This window comes from Rhopilema esculentum, chromosome 1 (assembly GCF_057945365.1).
Source record: "Rhopilema esculentum isolate cy_ngs chromosome 1, ASM5794536v1, whole genome shotgun sequence".
Lineage (NCBI taxonomy): Eukaryota > Metazoa > Cnidaria > Scyphozoa > Rhizostomeae > Rhizostomatidae > Rhopilema > Rhopilema esculentum.
In genome coordinates, this window is record NC_142815.1 from 1,270,667 (window position 1) to 1,293,912 (window position 23,246).

Here is a 23,246-nt window from a genome sequence, read left to right on the forward strand (position 1 = left end):
AGAAGATGACCTCAAAGACAAGAAAAGGGAAGAAGAAGAAACCATACATTTGTCCCCTCTTGTTTTTTAAACTAAAGAACACTAGCCGTTCTATCAGTAGCTTCGCCACACCTTCCCAGTCAGCATCACCAAAAACGACAGACAAACCGGCTCTGGAGCGTGGCTCATATTCTTTCCTTGCTGTTGCGTGGCTGGAAGATTTGCTTATACGATAAGAGTGTTCAATGAGAAGAAATGAAATTTCACATGGCAAATGTGTCTTTTCTGCTTTGAAATGTGCACATCCCATTGTTGCTTTTTCCTTGTACAAGACTTATTTCTTCCCAGATAGACTTCACTTTTAAAGGCAAATACATGTTTACTTACCACCAGCAAGGCAATTACATTCACCGGTCAGGATAAGAGAAGTGTCATTTCGTAAACAAACCTAAACAGTGTATGGTCTTTCAGAGATTTGAGTTTGTGGCACAACAGATGCCTTTATAAAATAAGTCTTTATTGTGTCTGATAAAAAAAGTACGGATTTCACATGACCGGAATTTAGAAGATTCTTTCCTTCTTTGAAGGCCTTCGTCGATTCGGATAATTCCCAGTAGGACTGGACGATGTCCAAAGTAAGATCGGGAAAATATTCACTCCGTTCGAACCAATGGTCTTTGATGCTTTCAGGTGAAAGAATTTGCACACCATCAACTAATAATATGCTTCGTCTGTTGGCAGAAATCTCTCAACTTCGCTCTGTTTGTGTTGGTAAAACATGCAGGCCTAACTTTTTGGCATATACGACTTTTTCTATCAAGTCTGCTTTGCGATTGCTTCCACTCAAAGACACATCTCTTTCCTTCAAATAACTCCTCAATGTCTCAACTTTCCATTTGCTCAGTTCTTCCACTGTTAGTACCATTTTCAGAATCTAAACTGGGTAACTAAGTAAGTTGTTGGTGAAGTAACACCAATCACTGAGGTTTCTGTCCTTCACAACAGTTTGTTTGCCCCCTAGCCATCCCAGAATGCATTACGCTTCAAAATGGCATCTGTATCAGGAAACAGGTCTATTATGCGACCTCTGTAGTACCATATTCTGTCAGCAGGTCTTGGAATATCAATACCATGAGACACAAATGGCTCTTTTCTTCTGGAACTGAGGCTTGTAAAATTACTGAAGGCATTAACATTAGCAAAGAAAACCTTTACAGCAGATATTAAAGAAGCAGACTGGCACAAAACAAGGCTTAATTTGTGAGCTGTACAATGAAAAAACGAGCTAAAGAATAATTATCACGTACAAGTGCCTGCATACCAGCAATATGACCAGATCAATTTATTTCATAGTGACTCTCCACACTTGTGCAAAATATTTTTCACAACACCACTGGCAGATGCAGACCTGTCTGCACTTATATTGACAAACCTTAAAAACATTTCTACAATCTCATCTTTTCTGTCCAGACGAATAATGACACTGAGCTGTTCTTTAGTAGACACGTCTGTGGTTTCATTAACTTGCATGCTCAGAAAGGTGCACTCTTTTACTTCCTTGTCAATGACATCTTGAATCACAGAGTCGATACAATCAATCAAATCGTTTGAATTTCAGAAGATACCCCTGTAAATACACCAGCATTTCCACCTTCTTGACCTGCTAACCTTCCATGTAAACAAAGTTCAATCACCGAGTCAAATTTTGCAAAACACTCAAAAAGTTCCCTGTAATTACCTCTGTTCAATCTGTTGTCCTTTTCATCATGACCTCTAAATGATAGCTCCTGCTTATGCAAGAGAAAAACTGGTTTGATTAAAATTTTTAGCATACCCCTGTTCTGTCAAACCTCTTCACTGTGATGCTTGACCTTCTCATCCACATACCCTGTAAATATGTCATTTTCTTTAAGTTTGTTACAAATTGCATAATATGCACATGCAGGCAATGGTACTCTCCTTTTCCCTATGGTTCCATTGACCAGGCTTATAAACTCTCTATACGAGACACTCCTAAGAAATTTCTCCTTAGGAACAGATCCAGTATGCCTATATCTTTGTCTTATATTTTGTAGATGCAAGATGCAATGACCATGTTTCAAGACATACTGACCTGAATCCTGGATGTTGGGTCATACATGATGGCACACAACCAAGTTCTCTGAACACCAACTCATAATTTATTGCCTCAACACAAAGATCAATTTCCAAGCAACATCTACATTCTATTGCATTTTGCAACAATATTATGTCACATTTCCCACATTTACACCTAAGAAATATGTTATAAAATGGTATCAAGTGTTTTACAAACTTTAGGTAAGGATGGAAACAACACTTGTCAGAACAGCACTTGTCAGAAGAGGTTCTCAAATAGCGCAGGGGAAAATAAATTCTAGTGGGTGGCCAAAGAAAGAAAAGTTTTCATATCTAATCAAGATAAAATAAAGCCCCTCGATTTACCTCCCTTTTTGTATCCCGATTTCCAGTGGAACGGGGTCTGCTGTCTGAAACAAGACCACCTTTGACAAGAGCAAGCCTTGCCGAGGCGAATGAGCCAATGCCCTTAAATTTCTATTATGTTTTAGTTCGATTTCTAACTACTTTTTCTTCACCAACTTTTGTGTTTTGTTTGCCCTTTCCAAAGGCAAAGTATGCGTATACATCTACTGATGATACAACCACTTTATCCTGGACCAGGACCTTTACTAAAGCATGTTCTCAGTTACAAATATTTAATTTTTGATCATTTACTTTTAAACTACTATGTCCAAATCAAAACGTATGTAATATGATGTATAATTGTCAAGTTGGAAACTTACACTGGCTTGCAATTACTTGCAAGTTTAAGGGTCAAAAACGTGTAGCCAAAGTATACACGTTCTCAAACCCATCCAGGTTGCATTTGTCAAATACCTAGGCCCTTTCTTACAACTTCCAAAACTTGGCACGTAACTTACCAGGATTTAAGCTTTGTGCTACCAGCAAGTCTTTTTTTCAATTTGTCTTCTTCTCTTTGCTCTTCTTCTTTTTCTCTCCTATACTCTTCCAACCAAGCCTCATCGTCAAGTGGTTTATCGGAATAGGGAACTACAATCCTTGCATCGCCATAAACACTTAACTCTGGTGGCAGCTCCAATATATTCTTTGCTGTAACTGCAGTCTTAACCGCTTTGACTGTCATCTGACGGCGAAGCTGTTTCATCATGTTTCAGCAAGCACCAACAATATATTTACAAGCACAAATTCACTTTGTAGTCAACAAACAGAGCAACTAAAGCTCAAATTAATATCTTTCCTTAAATGACATCAGAAAAATGTAGAGCCTTTCATGCAAGTTGCATATTTCATCAATAAATTAAGAACAAGATAAAACATAGACGATGAATCAAAATCAAAATTTTCTTTTTCTCACATTATTCTTCATATTTAAAATATTCGGTTAATGGTTTCTGTTCATAGGGGTGATATGCATTTTAAGCCGATGGGATGCGCAGTGAGTAAATAATGCTAAATTATAACTGGAGCAAATATCTGTTGCAACTCCAGAATAATTGCCTGCCATATTACCTGCACCATCATAACATTGCCAACAGCAATTATTTATATCAAGGCCCAATTCCCCTGTGATGCAATGGATAATTTTGTCACATCAATGTCACAAAGAATAAATTTCATAAACCTTTCTTGAATATTTCCCTTCCCATCTACATATCTTAGAACAAGAGACATTTGCTCCCTATTGGAGCAATCATTAACTTCGTCTGCCCGGATGGAGTAGAATTTTGCTGCTTTGATATCATCGATTATTTCTTTGTTAATAAGATTGGCACAGCAAGAAATTATTTCATTTTGCGATGTTTCTGAGCGTAAAGTAGCATTGCGGGGTGCAGTAGAAAACTGCTCTTTAAGTATCTCATCACCACTATCAATTCTAAAATCCAAAAGTGCTTGAAAGTTCCCACAGTTTTTCTGTGTCATAATATTGAGAGTCGTCCCTGTGAGCACGAAAAGAAAAGTTTCGTGGAGCAAACAATATCAGCGTTTTTATTATTGAGGACAAATTCATCTTATTCTTTTGAATAGTTTCATCTATCAGACTGTTATCAATTTGAGCAATAGGCTTCATCTAATTATCCATAACATTCAAAAAGTGCTGCATCGTAACAAGGGCTGTTTATGAAGTTCACAATTGGCTTCATGTCTTTAAATTTCTGGTTAGCCGAGGACCAGTTGGTTATGGGGCTTGAGATCAACTTTCAAGCTTTGATGGATTCTGACTAATGTGGCGGCCAAAAAGAGCACAAGTTAAACATAATGCACCATGCAGTTCCTTATGCTGAAGGTATTCACAGACTAACGCAGTTTGATTAACGCAGATGTAATAATATGGACAACTAACTAACCTAATACAGCAATGCTCTTTTATATGTTTATTGTAATGTTCTAAAAGTTTGAAGAAAAGTATCGTTCCAGAAGGTTTGAGAAAGCAGAAGTAATTATTATTGCAGAAAATAGAATTGAACTAATACTACGAATATACTAGAATGACATGAGAGATTAAACTAGAATGTTCTACAATATCTTGACAGTTTGCGAACTGTGTATGCTTCCAATACCTACCAAGGATAGTTGGCAAACCAGGAATGATCGAATTTATGTTTTTCCCACTGTATGAAACTTTTGAAGGGTAAGAAAAAGTTGCATCTGGTCTTTTGATTTTTTCCAAGATGTTGTTAAATTTTTCTTCAACGATTGCTCCTGTGAAATTTTATAGAAGTTAGATATATCCTCAAAGCAGGCTTAAATGTTGACTGTTTGGTCTTGAGAAGACAGAGGTAGAGGTTTGGAAGGAAATGATATGATATTTGCTCTTGAAGACTGTTATCAATGACAGAAAGAGAATCATCAGCTGCACTGACAAGATCTTCAGGTTCCTTGATCCAAATAATTGAGTTTTCTTTTTTATTGACCACCCTGCTAGAAACTACTTGGAATGAAATTGCTGACTACTTCATTTTTGACAGTACAGATACAGATCTTTTGTTCTTGAAAAAAACTGGAACAACGTGACTTGGCTTGAATGGCTGAAGGTGAGCATTTTCAGGGTTATTTGATGACAATAAGAAATGAATTGGTGTCTTAGCAGGGTCAGTACCCTCTCTTGGCTCAAAAGATGTGTTACGTAAATCATATGCAGCAGTGCCTTTTGCAATGTTTGGTAAATAAAAGTCAATTGGTATACCTAATACACTTGATAAAGCAAGCAGGCAAATAAATGGACTCCATTTTTCATCCTGGCAATTATTAAGTGCCTCCTGCCGAGCAAAATCCGAATAATCTTCTAGCTGGTGGTGAACAACATTAGAAGGTATTGAGGTTAGAGAAGAAGAAAAAATTGTCTTTAAGAGACTGCTTTTCTGCCCTTGTGCCAAAAGGGCAATAAAATGCTGATTTGATGCATAGAAATTGCAATACAAGTATAACTTAGCAGAAGTTAAAGCCCTCAAAATATAGGACAGCTTTTCATTGCCAGTCAAAGCCACAAATGTTGCAGTGTACAGACAGCTACCATCAGATTTGATTCTGCATCAAGGGATATTTAAAGTACACTCAAAACGCTTTCAGATGAATACATTGTATGTATTATGTCAAAATTACAAGACTAAAGTAAAACAGAGACAGGGGTAAAAAGCTCAAATTTATTCATAAATTCAAAATAGAAGAACAGTCCAAGTTCATGAACCAAACATAAAATTCAAATTTGAAATTAACTGTATTATTTCCAAAGAAAGTTGTTTAACTGTTCTGCGTAACAATAGAAAAAGTTATTTATATGGTTTTATAACATCGGTTTATGCAAAAAAGCTGATTTAAAAAAATCAAAAATGTAAACAAACTTGACTACCTTGACTTTCTTAGGAAGTATGATCCTTTTAAGCTATCTTCAAGGTAATGTGTTCAGCTAAAGCAAGCGACTCTGCGGGGGTTTTTAGAAACATGTGATTCTTCATGTCATCGCCCCAGCTATTACGGTCGTTCTTTTTATCTATCCTGCTGCGAGGTCAGCTTTTCATGTGAGCAGTTTTGCATCGCAAGAATACTAACCAATTGTAAACCGTTATTTTGATGGGTGGCTTGACAAGTTGGGTATACACAGTCCTTTTATATAGACACATTACCTTTAATTTTCAGGGTCAATGTTTCATTTATTATGAAATAAAGATTTTGCAGTTGAAAAAAATGTCATGTTATGCAAAAACAAATAAAAACAATCAGAAAATTTTGAGATAATTAAGATGTAATTTTGTTAAGTAACATGTAAAAAATTACTTGAGAGGTTAGAAAAGTTCCTTACAGTAGACTACATTAAACCTAAAAACCAGAGTACAAACAACACAGACTGATAAGGTTAGTTTCTTGATCACTGTTGAGATAAAAATCTTGGAGGATAAACAAACAGCAAGTAACTGTTTAACAAGTAACCTACACTGATTTGTTATATGCATATCGTAGCACAAAAGTACAAAAATAAACTTTTTGGAAACAATTTTCAAAGGTTTTGCAATTCATAAATAGCTATACATTTTTAACAGGGATAACTTCTTGCATTATTCCATATGTATACAACAATTAAATGCAAGAAGACAGGTTTTGGATGCTTTCGTGGCTTTGAGTTAAAGGTTTTAAACCTATGGGTAAATGATAAGGTACCTGGCAGGGAATGCAAATACTCCACTTTTGACCCTGACATAGTCAGGCAAGATGGTCTCAGCACAATGATCTTTAGCCAGATCAAATTCTTGACAAATAAAATTAGGCATACTTTAGCAAAGATTCAACAGCTCATCCGCAAAAAGTTCCTTCAAAGCTGCAGGGTCTTGTGATTTAATAAATTTGATTCTGTTGTTGTTGATTCCTTGAATTTGCTTTGATTCTTCGAATTTGCTTAGATTCCTTGAATTTGCTTCGATTCCTTGAATTTGCTTCGATTCCTTGAATTTGCTTTGATTCCTTGAATTTGCTTTGATTCCTTCAATTTGCTTCGATTCCTTGAATTTGCTTCGATTCCCTTAATTTCCTTCGATTCCTTGAATTTACTTCGACTCCTTCAATTTGCTTTGATTCCTTGAATTTGCTTCGATTCCCTTAATTTCCTTCGATTCCTTGAATTTGCTTTGATTCCTTCAATTTGCTTTGATTCCTTCAATTTGCTTCGATTCCTTCAATTTGCTTTGATTCCTTGAATTTGCTTCGATTCCCTTAATTTCCTTCGATTCCTTGAATTTACTTTGACTCCTTCAATTTGCTTGGATTCCTTGAATTTGCTTTGATTCCTTGAATTTGCTTCGATTCTTTGAATTTGCTTCGATTCCTTGAATTTGCTTTGATTCCTTCAATTTGCTTCGATTCCTTGAATTTGCTTCGATTCCTTGAATTTGCTTTGATTCCTTGAATTTGCTTTGATTCCTTCAATTTGCTTCGATTCCTTGAATTTGCTTCGATTCCTTGAATTTGCTTCGATTCCCTTAATTTCCTTCGATTCCTTGAATTTACTTTGACTCCTTCAATTTGCTTTGATTCCTTGAATTTGCTTCGATTCCCTTAATTTCCTTCGATTCCTTGAAATTGCTTTGATTCCTTCAATTTGCTTTGATTCCTTCAATTTGCTTCGATTCCTTCAATTTGCTTTGATTCCTTCAATTTGCTTCGATTCTTTGAATTCGCTTGGATTCCTTCAATTTGCTTGGATTCCTTCAATTTGCTTGGATTCCTTGAATTTGCTTTGATTCCTTCAATTTGCTTCGATTCTTTGAATTTGCTTCGATTCCTTGAATTTGCTTTGATTCCTTCAATTTGCTTCGATTCCTTGAATTTGCTTCGATTCCTTGAATTTGCTTTGATTCCTTGAATTTGCTTTGATTCCTTCAATTTGCTTCGATTCTTTGAATTTGCTTTTATTCCTTCAATTTGCTTCGATTCCTTGAATTTGCTGCGATTCTTTGAATTTGCTTTGATTCCTTGAATTTGCTTTGATTCCTTCAATTTGCTTCGATTCTTTGAATTTGCTTCGATTCCTTTAATTTGCTTTGATTCCTTGAATTTGCTTCGATTCCTTGAATTTCCTTTGATTCCTTCAATTTGCTTCGATTCCTTCAATTTGCTTTGATTCCTTGAATTTGCTTCGATTCTTTGAATTTGCTTCGATTCCTTCAATTTGCTTTGATTCCTTCAATTTGCTTCGATTCTTTGAATTCGCTTGGATTCCTTCAATTTGCTTGGATTCCTTCAATTTGCTTGGATTCCTTGAATTTGCTTCGATTCCTTGAATTTGCTTCGATTCCTTGAATTTGCTTTGATTCCTTGAAATTGCTTTGATTCCTTCAATTTGCTTTGATTCCTTCAATTTGCTTCGATTCCTTGAATTTGTTTGGATTCCTTGAATTTGCTTTGATTCCTTGAATTTGCTTCGATTCCTTGAATTTCCTTTGATTCCTTGAATTTGCTTCGATTCCTTGAATTTCCTTTGATTCCTTCAATTTCCTTCGATTCCTTCAATTTGCTTTGATTCCTTGAATTTGCTTCGATTCTTTGAATTTGCTTCGATTCCTTCAATTTGCTTTGATTCCTTCAATTTGCTTCGATTCTTTGAATTCGCTTGGATTCCTTCAATTTGCTTGGATTCCTTCAATTTGCTTGGATTCCTTGAATTTGCTTTGATTCCTTCAATTTGCTTCGATTCTTTGAATTTGCTTCGATTCCTTGAATTTGCTTTGATTCCTTCAATTTGCTTCGATTCCTTGAATTTGCTTCGATTCCTTGAATTTGCTTTGATTCCTTGAATTTGCTTTGATTCCTTCAATTTGCTTCGATTCCTTGAATTTGCTTCGATTCCTTGAATTTGCTTCGATTCCCTTAATTTCCTTCGATTCCTTGAATTTACTTCGACTCCTTCAATTTGCTTTGATTCCTTGAATTTGCTTCGATTCCCTTAATTTCCTTCGATTCCTTGAAATTGCTTTGATTCCTTCAATTTGCTTTGATTCCTTCAATTTGCTTCGATTCCTTCAATTTGCTTTGATTCCTTCAATTTGCTTCGATTCTTTGAATTCGCTTGGATTCCTTCAATTTGCTTGGATTCCTTCAATTTGCTTGGATTCCTTGAATTTGCTTCGATTCCTTGAATTTGCTTCGATTCCTTGAATTTGCTTTGATTCCTTGAAATTGCTTTGATTCCTTCAATTTGCTTTGATTCCTTCAATTTGCTTCGATTCCTTGAATTTGTTTGGATTCCTTGAATTTGCTTTGATTCCTTGAATTTGCTTTGATTCCTTCAATTTGCTTCGATTCCTTGAATTTGCTTCGATTCCTTGAATTTGCTTCGATTCCCTTAATTTCCTTCGATTCCTTGAATTTACTTCGACTCCTTGAATTTGCTTCGATTCCTTGAATTTCCTTTGATTCCTTCAATTTGCTTCGATTCCTTCAATTTGCTTTGATTCCTTGAATTTGCTTCGATTCTTTGAATTTGCTTCGATTCCTTCAATTTGCTTTGATTCCTTCAATTTGCTTCGATTCCTTCAATTTGCTTTGATTCCTTCAATTTGCTTCGATTCTTTGAATTCGCTTGGATTCCTTCAATTTGCTTGGATTCCTTCAATTTGCTTGGATTCCTTGAATTTGCTTCGATTCCTTGAATTTGCTTCGATTCCTTGAATTTGCTTTGATTCCTTGAAATTGCTTTGATTCCTTCAATTTGCTTTGATTCCTTCAATTTGCTTCGATTCCTTGAATTTGTTTGGATTCCTTGAATTTGCTTTGATTCCTTGAATTTGCTTCGATTCCTTGAATTTCCTTTGATTCCTTGAATTTGCTTCGATTCCTTGAATTTCCTTTGATTCCTTCAATTTCCTTCGATTCCTTCAATTTGCTTTGATTCCTTGAATTTGCTTCGATTCTTTGAATTTGCTTCGATTCCTTCAATTTGCTTTGATTCCTTCAATTTGCTTCGATTCTTTGAATTCGCTTGGATTCCTTCAATTTGCTTGGATTCCTTCAATTTGCTTGGATTCCTTCAATTTGCTTTGATTCCTTCAATTTGCTTCGATTCTTTGAATTCGCTTGGATTCCTTCAATTTGCTTGGATTCCTTGAATTTGCTTCGATTCCTTGAATTTCCTTTGATTCCTTCAATTTCCTTCGATTCCTTGAATTTGCTTTGATTCCTTCAATTTGCTTCGATTCCTTGAATTTGCTTCGATTCCTTGAATTTGCTTCGATTCCCTTAATTTCCTTCGATTCCTTGAATTTACTTCGACTCCTTCAATTTGCTTTGATTCCTTGAATTTGCTTCGATTCCCTTAATTTCCTTCGATTCCTTGAAATTGCTTTGATTCCTTCAATTTGCTTTGATTCCTTCAATTTGCTTCGATTCCTTCAATTTGCTTTGATTCCTTCAATTTGCTTCGATTCTTTGAATTCGCTTGGATTCCTTCAATTTGCTTGGATTCCTTCAATTTGCTTGGATTCCTTGAATTTGCTTCGATTCCTTGAATTTGCTTCGATTCCTTGAATTTGCTTTGATTCCTTGAAATTGCTTTGATTCCTTCAATTTGCTTTGATTCCTTCAATTTGCTTCGATTCCTTGAATTTGTTTGGATTCCTTGAATTTGCTTTGATTCCTTGAATTTGCTTCGATTCCTTGAATTTCCTTTGATTCCTTGAATTTGCTTCGATTCCTTGAATTTCCTTTGATTCCTTCAATTTCCTTCGATTCCTTCAATTTGCTTTGATTCCTTGAATTTGCTTCGATTCTTTGAATTTGCTTCGATTCCTTCAATTTGCTTTGATTCCTTCAATTTGCTTCGATTCTTTGAATTCGCTTGGATTCCTTCAATTTGCTTGGATTCCTTCAATTTGCTTGGATTCCTTGAATTTGCTTTGATTCCTTCAATTTGCTTCGATTCTTTGAATTTGCTTCGATTCCTTGAATTTGCTTTGATTCCTTCAATTTGCTTCGATTCCTTGAATTTGCTTCGATTCCTTGAATTTGCTTTGATTCCTTGAATTTGCTTTGATTCCTTCAATTTGCTTCGATTCCTTGAATTTGCTTCGATTCCTTGAATTTGCTTCGATTCCCTTAATTTCCTTCGATTCCTTGAATTTACTTCGACTCCTTCAATTTGCTTTGATTCCTTGAATTTGCTTCGATTCCCTTAATTTCCTTCGATTCCTTGAAATTGCTTTGATTCCTTCAATTTGCTTTGATTCCTTCAATTTGCTTCGATTCCTTCAATTTGCTTTGATTCCTTCAATTTGCTTCGATTCTTTGAATTCGCTTGGATTCCTTCAATTTGCTTGGATTCCTTCAATTTGCTTGGATTCCTTGAATTTGCTTTGATTCCTTCAATTTGCTTCGATTCTTTGAATTTGCTTCGATTCCTTGAATTTGCTTTGATTCCTTCAATTTGCTTCGATTCCTTGAATTTGCTTCGATTCCTTGAATTTGCTTTGATTCCTTGAATTTGCTTTGATTCCTTCAATTTGCTTCGATTCTTTGAATTTGCTTTTATTCCTTCAATTTGCTTCGATTCCTTGAATTTGCTGCGATTCTTTGAATTTGCTTTGATCCCTTGAATTTGCTTTGATTCCTTCAATTTGCTTCGATTCTTTGAATTTGCTTCGATTCCTTTAATTTGCTTCGATTCCTTGAATTTGCTTCGATTCCTTGAATTTCCTTTGATTCCTTCAGTTTGCTTCGATTCCTTCAATTTGCTTTGATTCCTTCAATTTGCTTCGATTCCTTGAATTTGCTTTGATTCCTTGAATTTGCTTTGATTCCTTCAATTTGCTTCGATTCCTTCAATTTGCTTCGATTCTTTGAATTTGCTTTGATTCCTTGAATTTGCTTTGATTCCTTGAATTTGCTTTGATTCCTTGAATTTGCTTGGATTCCTTGAATTTGCTTCGATTCCTTGAATTTGTTTGAATTCCTTGAATTTGCTTTGATTCCTTAAATTTGCTTCGATTCCTTCAATTTGCTTCAATTCTTTGAATTTGCTTCGATTCCTTGAATTTGCTTCGATTCTTTGAATTTGCTTCAATTCCTTGAATTTGCTTCGATTCCTTGAATTTGCTTGGATTCCTTCAATTTGCTTAGATTCCTTGAATTTGCTTTGATTCCTTCAATTTGCTTCGATTCCTTCAATTTGCTTTGATTCTTTGAATTTGCTTTGATTCCTTCAATTTGCTTCAATTCCTTCAATTTGCTTCGATTCCTTGAATTTGCTTTGATTCCTTGAATTTCCTTTGATTCCTTCAATTTGCTTCGATTCCTTCAATTTGCTTTGATTCCTTCAATTTGCTTCGATTCCTTGAATTTGCTTCGATTCCTTGAATTTGCTTTGATTCCTTGAATTTCCTTTGATTCCTTCAATTTGCTTCGATTCCTTCAATTTGCTTTGATTCCTTGAATTTGCTTCGATTCTTTGAATTTGCTTCGATTCCTTCAATTTGCTTTGATTCCTTCAATTTGCTTCGATTCTTTGAATTCGCTTGGATTCCTTCAATTTGCTTGGATTCCTTCAATTTGCTTGGATTCCTTGAATTTGCTTCGATTCCTTGAATTTGCTTCGATTCCTTGAATTTGCTTTGATTCCTTGAAATTGCTTTGATTCCTTCAATTTGCTTTGATTCCTTCAATTTGCTTCGATTCCTTGAATTTGTTTGGATTCCTTGAATTTGCTTTGATTTCCTTGAATTTGCTTCGATTCCTTGAATTTCCTTTGATTCCTTGAATTTGCTTCGATTCCTTGAATTTCCTTTGATTCCTTCAATTTGCTTCGATTCCTTCAATTTGCTTTGATTCCTTGAGTTTGCTTCGATTCTTTGAATTTGCTTCGATTCCTTCAATTTGCTTTGATTCCTTCAATTTGCTTTGATTCCTTGAATTTGCTTTGATTCCTTGAAATTGCTTTGATTCCTTCAATTTGCTTCGATTCCTTCAATTTGCTTTGATTCCTTCAATTTGCTTCGATTCCTTGAATTTGCTTCGATTCCTTGAATTTGCTTTGATTCCTTGAATTTCCTTTGATTCCTTCAATTTGCTTCGATTCCTTGAATTTGCTTCGATTCTTTGAATTTGCTTCGATTCCTTCAATTTGCTTTGATTCCTTCAATTTGCTTCGATTCTTTGAATTCGCTTGGATTCCTTCAATTTGCTTCGATTCCTTGAATTTGCTGCGATTCTTTGAATTTGCTTTGATTCCTTGAATTTGCTTTGATTCCTTCAATTTGCTTCGATTCTTTGAATTTGCTTCGATTCCTTTAATTTGCTTCGATTCCTTGAATTTGCTTCGATTCCTTGAATTTCCTTTGATTCCTTCAATTTGCTTCGATTCCTTCAATTTGCTTTGATTCCTTGAATTTGCTTCGATTCTTTGAATTTGCTTCGATTCCTTCAATTTGCTTTGATTCCTTCAATTTGCTTCGATTCTTTGAATTCGCTTGGATTCCTTCAATTTGCTTGGATTCCTTCAATTTGCTTGGATTCCTTGAATTTGCTTCGATTCCTTGAATTTGCTTCGATTCCTTGAATTTGCTTTGATTCCTTGAAATTGCTTTGATTCCTTCAATTTGCTTTGATTCCTTCAATTTGCTTCGATTCCTTGAATTTGTTTGGATTCCTTGAATTTGCTTTGATTCCTTGAATTTGCTTCGATTCCTTGAATTTCCTTTGATTCCTTGAATTTGCTTCGATTCCTTGAATTTCCTTTGATTCCTTCAATTTGCTTCGATTCCTTCAATTTGCTTTGATTCCTTGAATTTGCTTCGATTCTTTGAATTTGCTTCGATTCCTTCAATTTGCTTTGATTCCTTCAATTTGCTTCGATTCTTTGAATTCGCTTGGATTCCTTCAATTTGCTTGGATTCCTTCAATTTGCTTGGATTCCTTGAATTTGCTTTGATTCCTTCAATTTGCTTCGATTCTTTGAATTTGCTTCGATTCCTTGAATTTGCTTTGATTCCTTGAATTTGCTTTGATTCCTTCAATTTGCTTCGATTCCTTGAATTTGCTTCGATTCCTTGAATTTGCTTTGATTCCTTGAATTTGCTTTGATTCCTTCAATTTGCTTCGATTCCTTGAATTTGCTTCGATTCCTTGAATTTGCTTCGATTCCCTTAATTTCCTTCGATTCCTTGAATTTACTTCGACTCCTTCAATTTGCTTTGATTCCTTGAATTTGCTTCGATTCCCTTAATTTCCTTCGATTCCTTGAAATTGCTTTGATTCCTTCAATTTGCTTTGATTCCTTCAATTTGCTTCGATTCCTTCAATTTGCTTTGATTCCTTCAATTTGCTTCGATTCTTTGAATTCGCTTGGATTCCTTCAATTTGCTTGGATTCCTTCAATTTGCTTGGATTCCTTGAATTTGCTTTGATTCCTTCAATTTGCTTCGATTCTTTGAATTTGCTTCGATTCCTTGAATTTGCTTTGATTCCTTCAATTTGCTTCGATTCCTTGAATTTGCTTCGATTCCTTGAATTTGCTTTGATTCCTTGAATTTGCTTTGATTCCTTCAATTTGCTTCTATTCCTTGAATTTGCTTCTATTCCTTGAGTGGCTTCAATTCCTTGAATTTGCTTTGATTGAACTCTGTTCATATTTCATGATACTTTCACTCCTGGATCATGTTCGATTAAAAACCATGAAGCAATCACTTTCAATCAAAATCATACTAAAAATTCAACTCAATGAAAGATAGTATGTAAATAAAGAGGAAAGGTCAAGAAGAAAGCAAGGGCGAGGGCTAGCGGCCACTTTTTCCCACATATGGTAACGTATTGCATATCGTATCGATCCTATTGTAATCTATCGTATCGTATTGTATTGTACCATGTCATATCGTACTGTATCTGTCAGGGGCTAGCAGCTACTTTCCCACACAGGCTTTAGAAGATGCCAAACCAGCTGTATCTGAAGCTGAAAATTGTTCCTTCTTGGGAATGGCAAATTTCAGTGCACATTTTATTCCTAACTTTTCTGCTCTTACAACCCCAAGAGGTTGCTCACTAGAACGATGCTACCTTCAATTGGACCAATGATTGTCAACAGGCCTTTTAAACAATTAAATATGCTCTCTCACAAGATACTGTCATGGCATACTTTGACCCAACAAGAGAAACAAAGCTCATTGTAGATGGCTCCAAATATGGCCTTTCTAGCATGTTGACACAAATGGAGCCCCAAAAACAATAATTCAAAGTAATGAGATATAACAGTAGAGCGACAACGAACACTGAGAGTGGCTACTCGCAAATTGAAATTGAAATTACTGCAGTAGCATTTGGCATGCAGAGAAATCATATATATCTACATGGCCTTCAACAATTCATTGTAAGCACAGACCACAACCTCTGTTACCACTGTATAACCAGTACAAGGCAGAACTTCCAGCATGGATTCTGCAAGACAGTTAAAGCTGCAAGATTATAGCTACACCATAATTCACGAGCCAGGGGAGACAAACCCAGCCCATTATCTTTCCTGGAATCCAATTGTCTTAGCTGCTTTGTGTACAGTAGCAAAGAAATCCATAGAAGAAGATATGCTTTACATTGATGCAGTTATCAGAGCAGACCTTCCCAAGGCTGTAACAAAGGAACACGTGGTAGCAAAGGAACACGTGGGAGAGGTGCACCCGCAGAGAACTCACTTTTGAAAGATTTGAGAGAGAGAAATTTGAAAAATTTTTGGGGGAGAGAAAATGTAAATGTGGGGAGGGAAGGGAGTGGCACATTGTCTGCTTGCTTGCATCCACAGGTCATGGAATGAGAATTACCCTTCATACGTAAGTATTCAGTTAATTTTTGTTTTATTTCGAATTCTTCATCTGAACTTTCATCGCTATCCCTTCTTAATGATTCGGCGTTTATTTCCCGCTTTCTTCTCTTGTTACGACCAAAAGCGCAACATTGTGTTCCACGATTAGCCATAGTTTTCCATAACAGATTTGGATCTCCCGCGAAATTTGAGTCACAGTTGAAATGGCGCCTAATAGAATTCCGTTGCCTCAAAAGCTGTGGCCGTCGAACAATAGGTTGCTCGATCCAGTCTTTTCTCTAGATCAGTGGACATAACCGTTCAAGGTACATTCTACCTCACTGCTACTTCTGCGAAGGAGCAGCCAACATGAGATAGCGCGCAGGCGCGTGACAATCACTTACAAGCACGCCGTGACAAGAGCTGGTTGAAGAACTAAAGGACAGGGAAGTATTCCTTTATTTTATCGATTGCTTATAGTTACATCGGCGGAAACTCTATTACCTAGCGTGCAGGATGGAGCAAGACTCTCCACCTGCACAGATTGAAGTTACTATTCCAACTACCAGCAAGGCTGGTGAGGACACGGAATATGCAAACATGCTCATGAGGCTTGAGCGTAGCCAAAATGAAAAAATTAAACAGTTCTCTGATAAATTTGAAGCATCTATACAAAAGCTTACAGGTGTTCTTGCTGTATTTATGCAAAACAGCAATAAATCAACTAGAAAACGAACCCTGTCAGACCAAATAGACCTAGGGTGAAGTGGATGATGACTGTCTAGGTCTTTCCATTAAAGTCGTTAGGGCTCGGCCAGATAGCGACCCCCCCAAATACTCCTGAATAGGATTTCGATGATGTCATTAGTCTTCCAGAGCAAGATGACCTCGACAAAGACGTAGAAAAACTACTTGTGGGTCCTGTGGTAGGGGACAACCCCCAGACCCATTACTAGACACAATAGCTGAAGAGTTGGGACAAGATGAGGCATTCAGCGAACAAATTAGTGAAAAGCTGGCCAAAATAATAAATGAACTTTTTTGCAAAAAAGTTCCCAAAGAAAAGTTAAATAAAAAACTTGAAAAATACAAGACACCTGAAAAATCTAACTGACAGCCAGTTTTTCAAAAAGTCAATCCTGAAATCTGGGCCAATAATCTGGAAACAGAGTCCAGGACAATTGATTTAAATTTCCAAGGAATTCAAAAAAATTTTTTTTTAAAATTGCTGCTGCACAGAGCTTTATAACTAATGAACTGCTGACTTACAAAGGCCAGAATGCCTCTGGGTCTGAGATTGACAACATAAGCATAATGGCTACTGACCCTCTTGCACTTCTAGGCAGCCTACAACAAGAGATAAGCCAATCTCGACGCGAGTCGATGAAAGATGAGTTCCCAAACATGTACCAACAACTAGTGCATAATGTACCTTCAGGTTCAAAAATGATCGATGGAGATGATCTAAATAAGAGATTGCAAACCATGTCCACAACTAACAAGGAGCCCTGCCTCCCCAAAGGAGCCCTGTCTATTGAAAAAGAGGCGCATACAGACAGGGCAGGCCAGCCAGAGGCAATAACCGAGGATACCAGAGCAAACCTGCCCAACAATAAAACACACACATGATGTTAGTCTCTTTACTGATCAGCTGTTGCTAGATAATAAATATATGAACAGGTTACAACATGAGGTTGATACAGTTCAAGCAGGGCATATTAGCAGTTGCCTAAACGCTTGGGAAAAACTCACTAGGGACACATTTTTGCTTGATACTGTTCACAGTGGGCTCAAAATTGAATTTGTGACCATCCTATCCCTGAAACATATCAGCATGGCCACTTGGCTGCTGGAAAAATGGAGGGAATTAAGCATGAAATAGATAAACTTCTATTAAAAATGGTAACTGTTAAATGTGAAAAAGACCCTGGTGATTTTATCTCCCCAATATTCGCTAGACCAAAAAAGGATGGCTCCATTAGATTGATCTTGAATCTCAAAGAGCTAAATAGTCATGTCGAACATCTTCATTTTAAAATGGAAACTTTGACAAGTGTTCTGAATCTTATAAAACCCAATGTCTATATGGCTAGTGTGGATCTTAAAAATGCTCTCTACACGATCCCTGTATATCCTACACACCAGAAATTCCTTAAATTTATGTATGGTAAGCATGTTTCACATTCCTCTGTATGCCTAATGGCTACAAATATGCAATGAGAATATTTACAAAAATTCTCAATCCTCCATTTAGCTACTTAAGAAGCAGGGGGCACTCATCCATAGTCTATGTTGATGGTACTTACTTGCAAAGTGACAGCTATGAGCAATGCTGTGCAAATATTGAGGACACTGTGAATCTACATAGAAGCCTTGGCAACACAGGTTATCGAGTTTCTGGGATTCATATTGAATTCCAGAAATATGATAAGGGCCTAGGTGCGGCACCCACCTAGGAGGGGTAAATGTCCACCAAAAATTTCAAATGACTCTTTGTCGGCAGCCGGAGTCTAGAATATAATGTCCAATATCCAGGGCGACCTAATTTTCTACCTAAAGTTTGGGGTTTAGGGAAGGGTCAAAGTTTATTGAAAAACTCTAAACGTTGATCCTGGAAGTACTGGAAGCCACTGTAAGCAGGGCTGCCGAGGGGAGCAATGGGGCAAAGTGCCTCAGGGCCTTGAGGTTGGTGGGGCCTCAAGTAGTAATGAACTTCATTTTAAGAATGAAATCAATGAAACATAGAAGAGGAAATAGTTAGAAGTTTTAAACGATTGCTAGAAGTGACTAAAAAAAATATTCTGAAATGCATTTTAAGACAATCTAAAAGGCGTGGTCGCAAAAAATTTCTGCTCGCTCCGCTCGCAGTCTTTCGGGTTTCCTTCATGCCTTCGAAACCTCTTGGCGATCCTATTAGTAATATCTACTCATGCAAACTAAGTACCCACAGTCACTCTAAAATTGAAGCGATGATTGACTAACGAGAACATACTCTTTGATAAAAAAAATCAATTGCGTCAAAATACCACACCAAAATATTGAAATACTTTAGGCCACGCCCTATTTAATCGGCAAATTTGTGACTGGCACCCCCCTAAGTGGAAGTGATTAGCGACGGCCCTGAATATGACTATTTCAATTTCTCCACAAAAAGCAGGTGCAGTTATTGACAAGTTAAGAAATCACATCACATAAGTGATAACAAAAACACATTAAGAGATCTTGCATTAGTTCTGGGCACAATTATTTCAGTCACTCCTGCTACACCCTATGGTAAGCTACACTATAGAACTACAGAGAAATTCAAAATTTCTGAACTTAAAAAAGCCAAGGGGTACTTGAATGCTAAACTCGTGTTGATACCAGAAGATGTTATTGTAGAGTTAAATTGGTGGATAAATGATGTAGGAAAACATCACCTGCCCATTTAGCAGCCAGAAACTGATCTCCAATTGGAAACTGATGGAAGTTTAGAGGGCTGGGGGGCAACAGACCACAACACCCCAAGTGGGGGAAGATGGGACTACACTGATGGACACAGCATTAATTACCTAGAAATGCTGGCTATGTTGCTAGCTATAAAATCCTATACAAGGACAATAACCAAAATAAAACACATAAGAATCCTATGTGATAATATGACTGCTGTTTCATATATTAATAATATGGGTGGTATAAGTCTAGAAAATGCAATGATGTTGCAAAATTGATATGGGGATGCATTGACAGAAATATGTGGATCTCTGCAGCCCATATTCCAGGGAAAACTAACCTAGTCGCAGACAGAATGTCTCGTCAGTTAAATGATAACACAGAGTGGAAACTGTGCCCAACTGTTTACAAACAAATTTGTAAAATATTAAAGGTAATGTGTCCATATAAAAGGACTGCGTATGCCCAACTTGTCAAGCCACCCATCAAAATAACGGCTTGTGATTGGTTAGTATTCTTGCGATGCAAAACTTCTCACATGAAAAGCTAACCTCCCAGCAGATAAACAGAATGACCGTAATGGCTGGGGCGATGACATGAAAAATCACATGTTTCTAAAAACCCCCGCAGAGTTACTTGCTTTAGCTGGACACATTACCTTTAACATTCTCACCTGAAATTGACCTGTTTGCATCTTGGATAAATAACCAAGCTCAAAAATACATTTCCTGGAAACCAGATCCAGGTTGCATAGCTATTAATGCATTTACTGTATCTTGGTCAAAACTTAAGTTCTATGCTTTTCACCTTTCAGTATCATTGGGTCAGTGATCAGAAAATTATTCAAGATGGAGCGACTGGGATCATAATTATTCCGCTGTGGCCAACACAGTACTGGTTCCCACAACTAGGGGAGCACATCATTCATGCTCCAGTACTACTACCCAAGCGGAAGAATCTTTTGTCCCTTCTAAACAACAAGACTCACCCACTACTTCCAAAACTTCACAAAGTTGCCATGCTTATCTCCGGAAATCCTTGGAAGGTAATGAGAACAGTGGTACTTTTTGCCCCCTTCTGACGTCACTGTGATGTAGGTGCCACGCCCTACCACGCCCAACTTCCTGTCAGTTGTTACCGGTACCGAGACCTTCAATTTGCACCATGTCCCATATTTTTCACGTTTGTGGTTCAAAAGTTATGGACCAAAAAGCGATTTTGGCACTTTTTGGCCCTACTGGACCACCTTCTGGCACACATAGCTCGGCACAGTCCAACAAAAAATGAGAACATCATCCTCAAGTCATGGAGATCAACAACAATGCAAAAATAATACTCGACACTCAAACGGTGGGAACTATTTTGTCGTCAAAAGGATGAAAGTATTAACCTTCAGCCTGATGCTTGAATTTTCAATGCATCTTTATGATCAAGGATGTCGATAGAGTGACATTTGTTTTTTTCAGTTCAGTTCAGTTTAATTTTAAAACTCCACTACATACAAAAATCTTTCTAAAATACATACAATTAACTAGAATAACAAATAACAACAGATGACAAAAAAGGACAAATTTTACAATAAGAGTACATAGAATTTCGTATGGAGAGGAATTTCTTAAGGAGGAGCTCTCTCAGTAGGTAGACTAATCCAGGAGAGAGCACCCCCTAAGCTCATCTGTTGGCTAGATCAGCCTTGTCTGCAGCCTACACTCTTGAAGGACAAAATATATTAGCACAACACCCATTAATCTCGAGATTTGTAAAGGGCATATATAATTTGCACCCACCTACAGCCAAATATCCCAACATATGGGACATAAGCACAGTGTTGGACTACTACACAAAAGCAGACAAAATAGGGAGCTCACACTTATAGAGTTGACAATGAAATTTGTAATGCTGTTAATGATTCTTGGGGGCAGAAGGAAGCAAGCCATAGTGGCTATGAAAATTGAGAATGTTAAAATCACTGAAGATAAACTCCTTCTGCTTCCCAACAAAACATTCAAAAATTCAAAACCAAGCAAACCACTGGCATGCATATCTTACAAAAGATTTATGGAAAATACTAAACTATGTGCAGAAGAATATTTAAAGCGAAGGAAACTACTCGCTTATAAGAACACTCATAAACTGCTTATAACACACGGAAAGCCACATAAAGAAGCATCTTCAGATACTGTTGGTAGAGGGATAAAAAAATAATTATCTAACGCAGGAATTGATGTAAACGTATACAAAGCTCACAGTTGCAGGGCAGCAGCTGCTAGCAAAGCAAAAGCAATAGGAGCCCCATTAAACGAGATTTTAAAACATGGTTGTTGGAAAAGATCATCTACTTTTACAAAATATTATTCAAAGGACATCATAGGGACCAACGTACCGACTGGAGAAATCGAGCTAAGCGGTATAATTCTTGAAAACTATGGACATAATCCAGACTTTTAAAAATTATTTTTAAAAATATTACTTTTTAAAAAAATATTTTTAAAAAACGTATTTTTAAAAATATTACTGAGTTTGGTTACATTTTATAATGTTAAGTTTAGTGATGTTCTGTTCTATTCCGATACAATGTGCCTTTTGTTTTTATGAGTTCATGGGACAAACTACCCTGGGTACCAGACTCACTCATATTTAGTGAGTCTGGTACCCAGGGTAGGGACAAACTGACACGGCCAGACTTTGAAGTGTCATGTTGGCTGCTCCTTCGCAGAAGTAGCAGTGAGGTAGAATTACCAAATAACCGATTGAAATGAAGGGTATTTGGAATTCTACCGATCTGCGAATTCAAGAAGGAGCCAGAAGGAGACAACATGCCGCTCCCTTTTTCCCGCCCTTCTTGATGTAGCTTTTAACATTTAGCATTATATGACGAGGTTGGTTTTCTGACCTTCGTCAGTTTTCTTTAAACAGTGATTGTCACACGCCTGCGCGCTATCTCATGTTGTCTCTCCTTCTTGAATTCGCAGATCGGTAGAATTCCAAATACCCTTCATTTCAATCGGTTATTTGGTAAATCGCGTTCATGACACCGCTCCAGCCAGCCTCTCTTTAAACAATTTCGCAATCTCGTTTCTATAACAATATCTAAGAATAGAAAGCGGAAGTTCATTTCCCCAACAAGCTGATCGGTAAACGTCATATATTCTTTATGGGATCAATTTCGCGGAAGAATGGATTTTAGCTTGGTAAGTCTGAAAAATATCTTCTTATCGTTTCCTTCATGACAAGTTTCCTTGTCTGTTTGTTTCCTCTTTTGGGGCAAATTCGTATATTTTAGTCTTTCATCGCTGTAAACTGTTCCATTTGCAGCAAAATTTCCCCCTGTCTGGACGAGGAAAAGCTTGACAACACAACAAAGAAATAAAATTGCTTAATACGATGATTTATTGTAAGGCGTTTTTACAAAATCAGGATGATGTTCCAGATATACGATCTTGATACGGCCACGAGAACTAGTCTTTCATCGCGCCGAACACCAGAGATGTTTTTGTAGGCCGTTTGGGATCATCTTAGTATCAGTTTTTGGTTTCTAAGCTCAAGTATAATCAAAAGAGACTGCGATAATTTTTCTGTTCTGACTATAAACAGGAGAATTTCCCTGTGTTGATATTATTTTTTCGATCAGTTCCGAGACTTCGAGAACTGGCGATCCCCAATGTTTTGGTTTTCCATATTACGATAATACCACTCCTAACCAATGATATTGCTCCCAAACCTTTGCACTCAATTTTTGTAAGAAGCAAAGGTCGACATGGAGTACTCCAGTCCCTTAACCCTTTAGGAAACCTCAATTCTCTTTGTTTCTTATAAGTTTCTTAATTATTACTACGTTCCTTTTTACATTTCGGCTCTTGTATATGATCTTTCATGCTAAAAAAATTTCCAGTAGAGCGCCCTTTTAGCCCTTGTCATTGATTCTTTTGTTTTCAAATGCTTTGTGAAATTGCCAACCATCCAGTCATATTGACGAAGTTTTATGGGATTTTGGAGTTTATGGGATTTCAAA

At 36.8% G+C, this 23,246-nt stretch overlaps 1 protein-coding gene and 1 pseudogene across 2 annotated transcripts in view; both read left to right on the forward strand.

Annotated features, from left to right (window-relative positions):
- The first annotated feature begins 15,437 nt into the window (after window positions 1-15,437).
- On the forward strand, window positions 15,438-22,204 carry LOC148960628 (uncharacterized; annotated as a pseudogene).
- A 108-nt stretch (window positions 22,205-22,312) lies between these two features.
- The window catches only part of LOC135690282 (uncharacterized), a 34,133-nt gene continuing 33,199 nt past the window's right edge, over window positions 22,313-23,246 (forward strand). For both annotated transcript variants that reach the window (XM_065207791.2, XM_065207789.2), the window contains exon 1: window positions 22,313-22,425. In XM_065207791.2, the coding sequence (XP_065063863.2) occupies window positions 22,411-22,425 (15 nt within the window). In that variant the 5' untranslated portion in view covers window positions 22,313-22,410. The remainder of the gene's footprint in view (window positions 22,426-23,246) is intronic.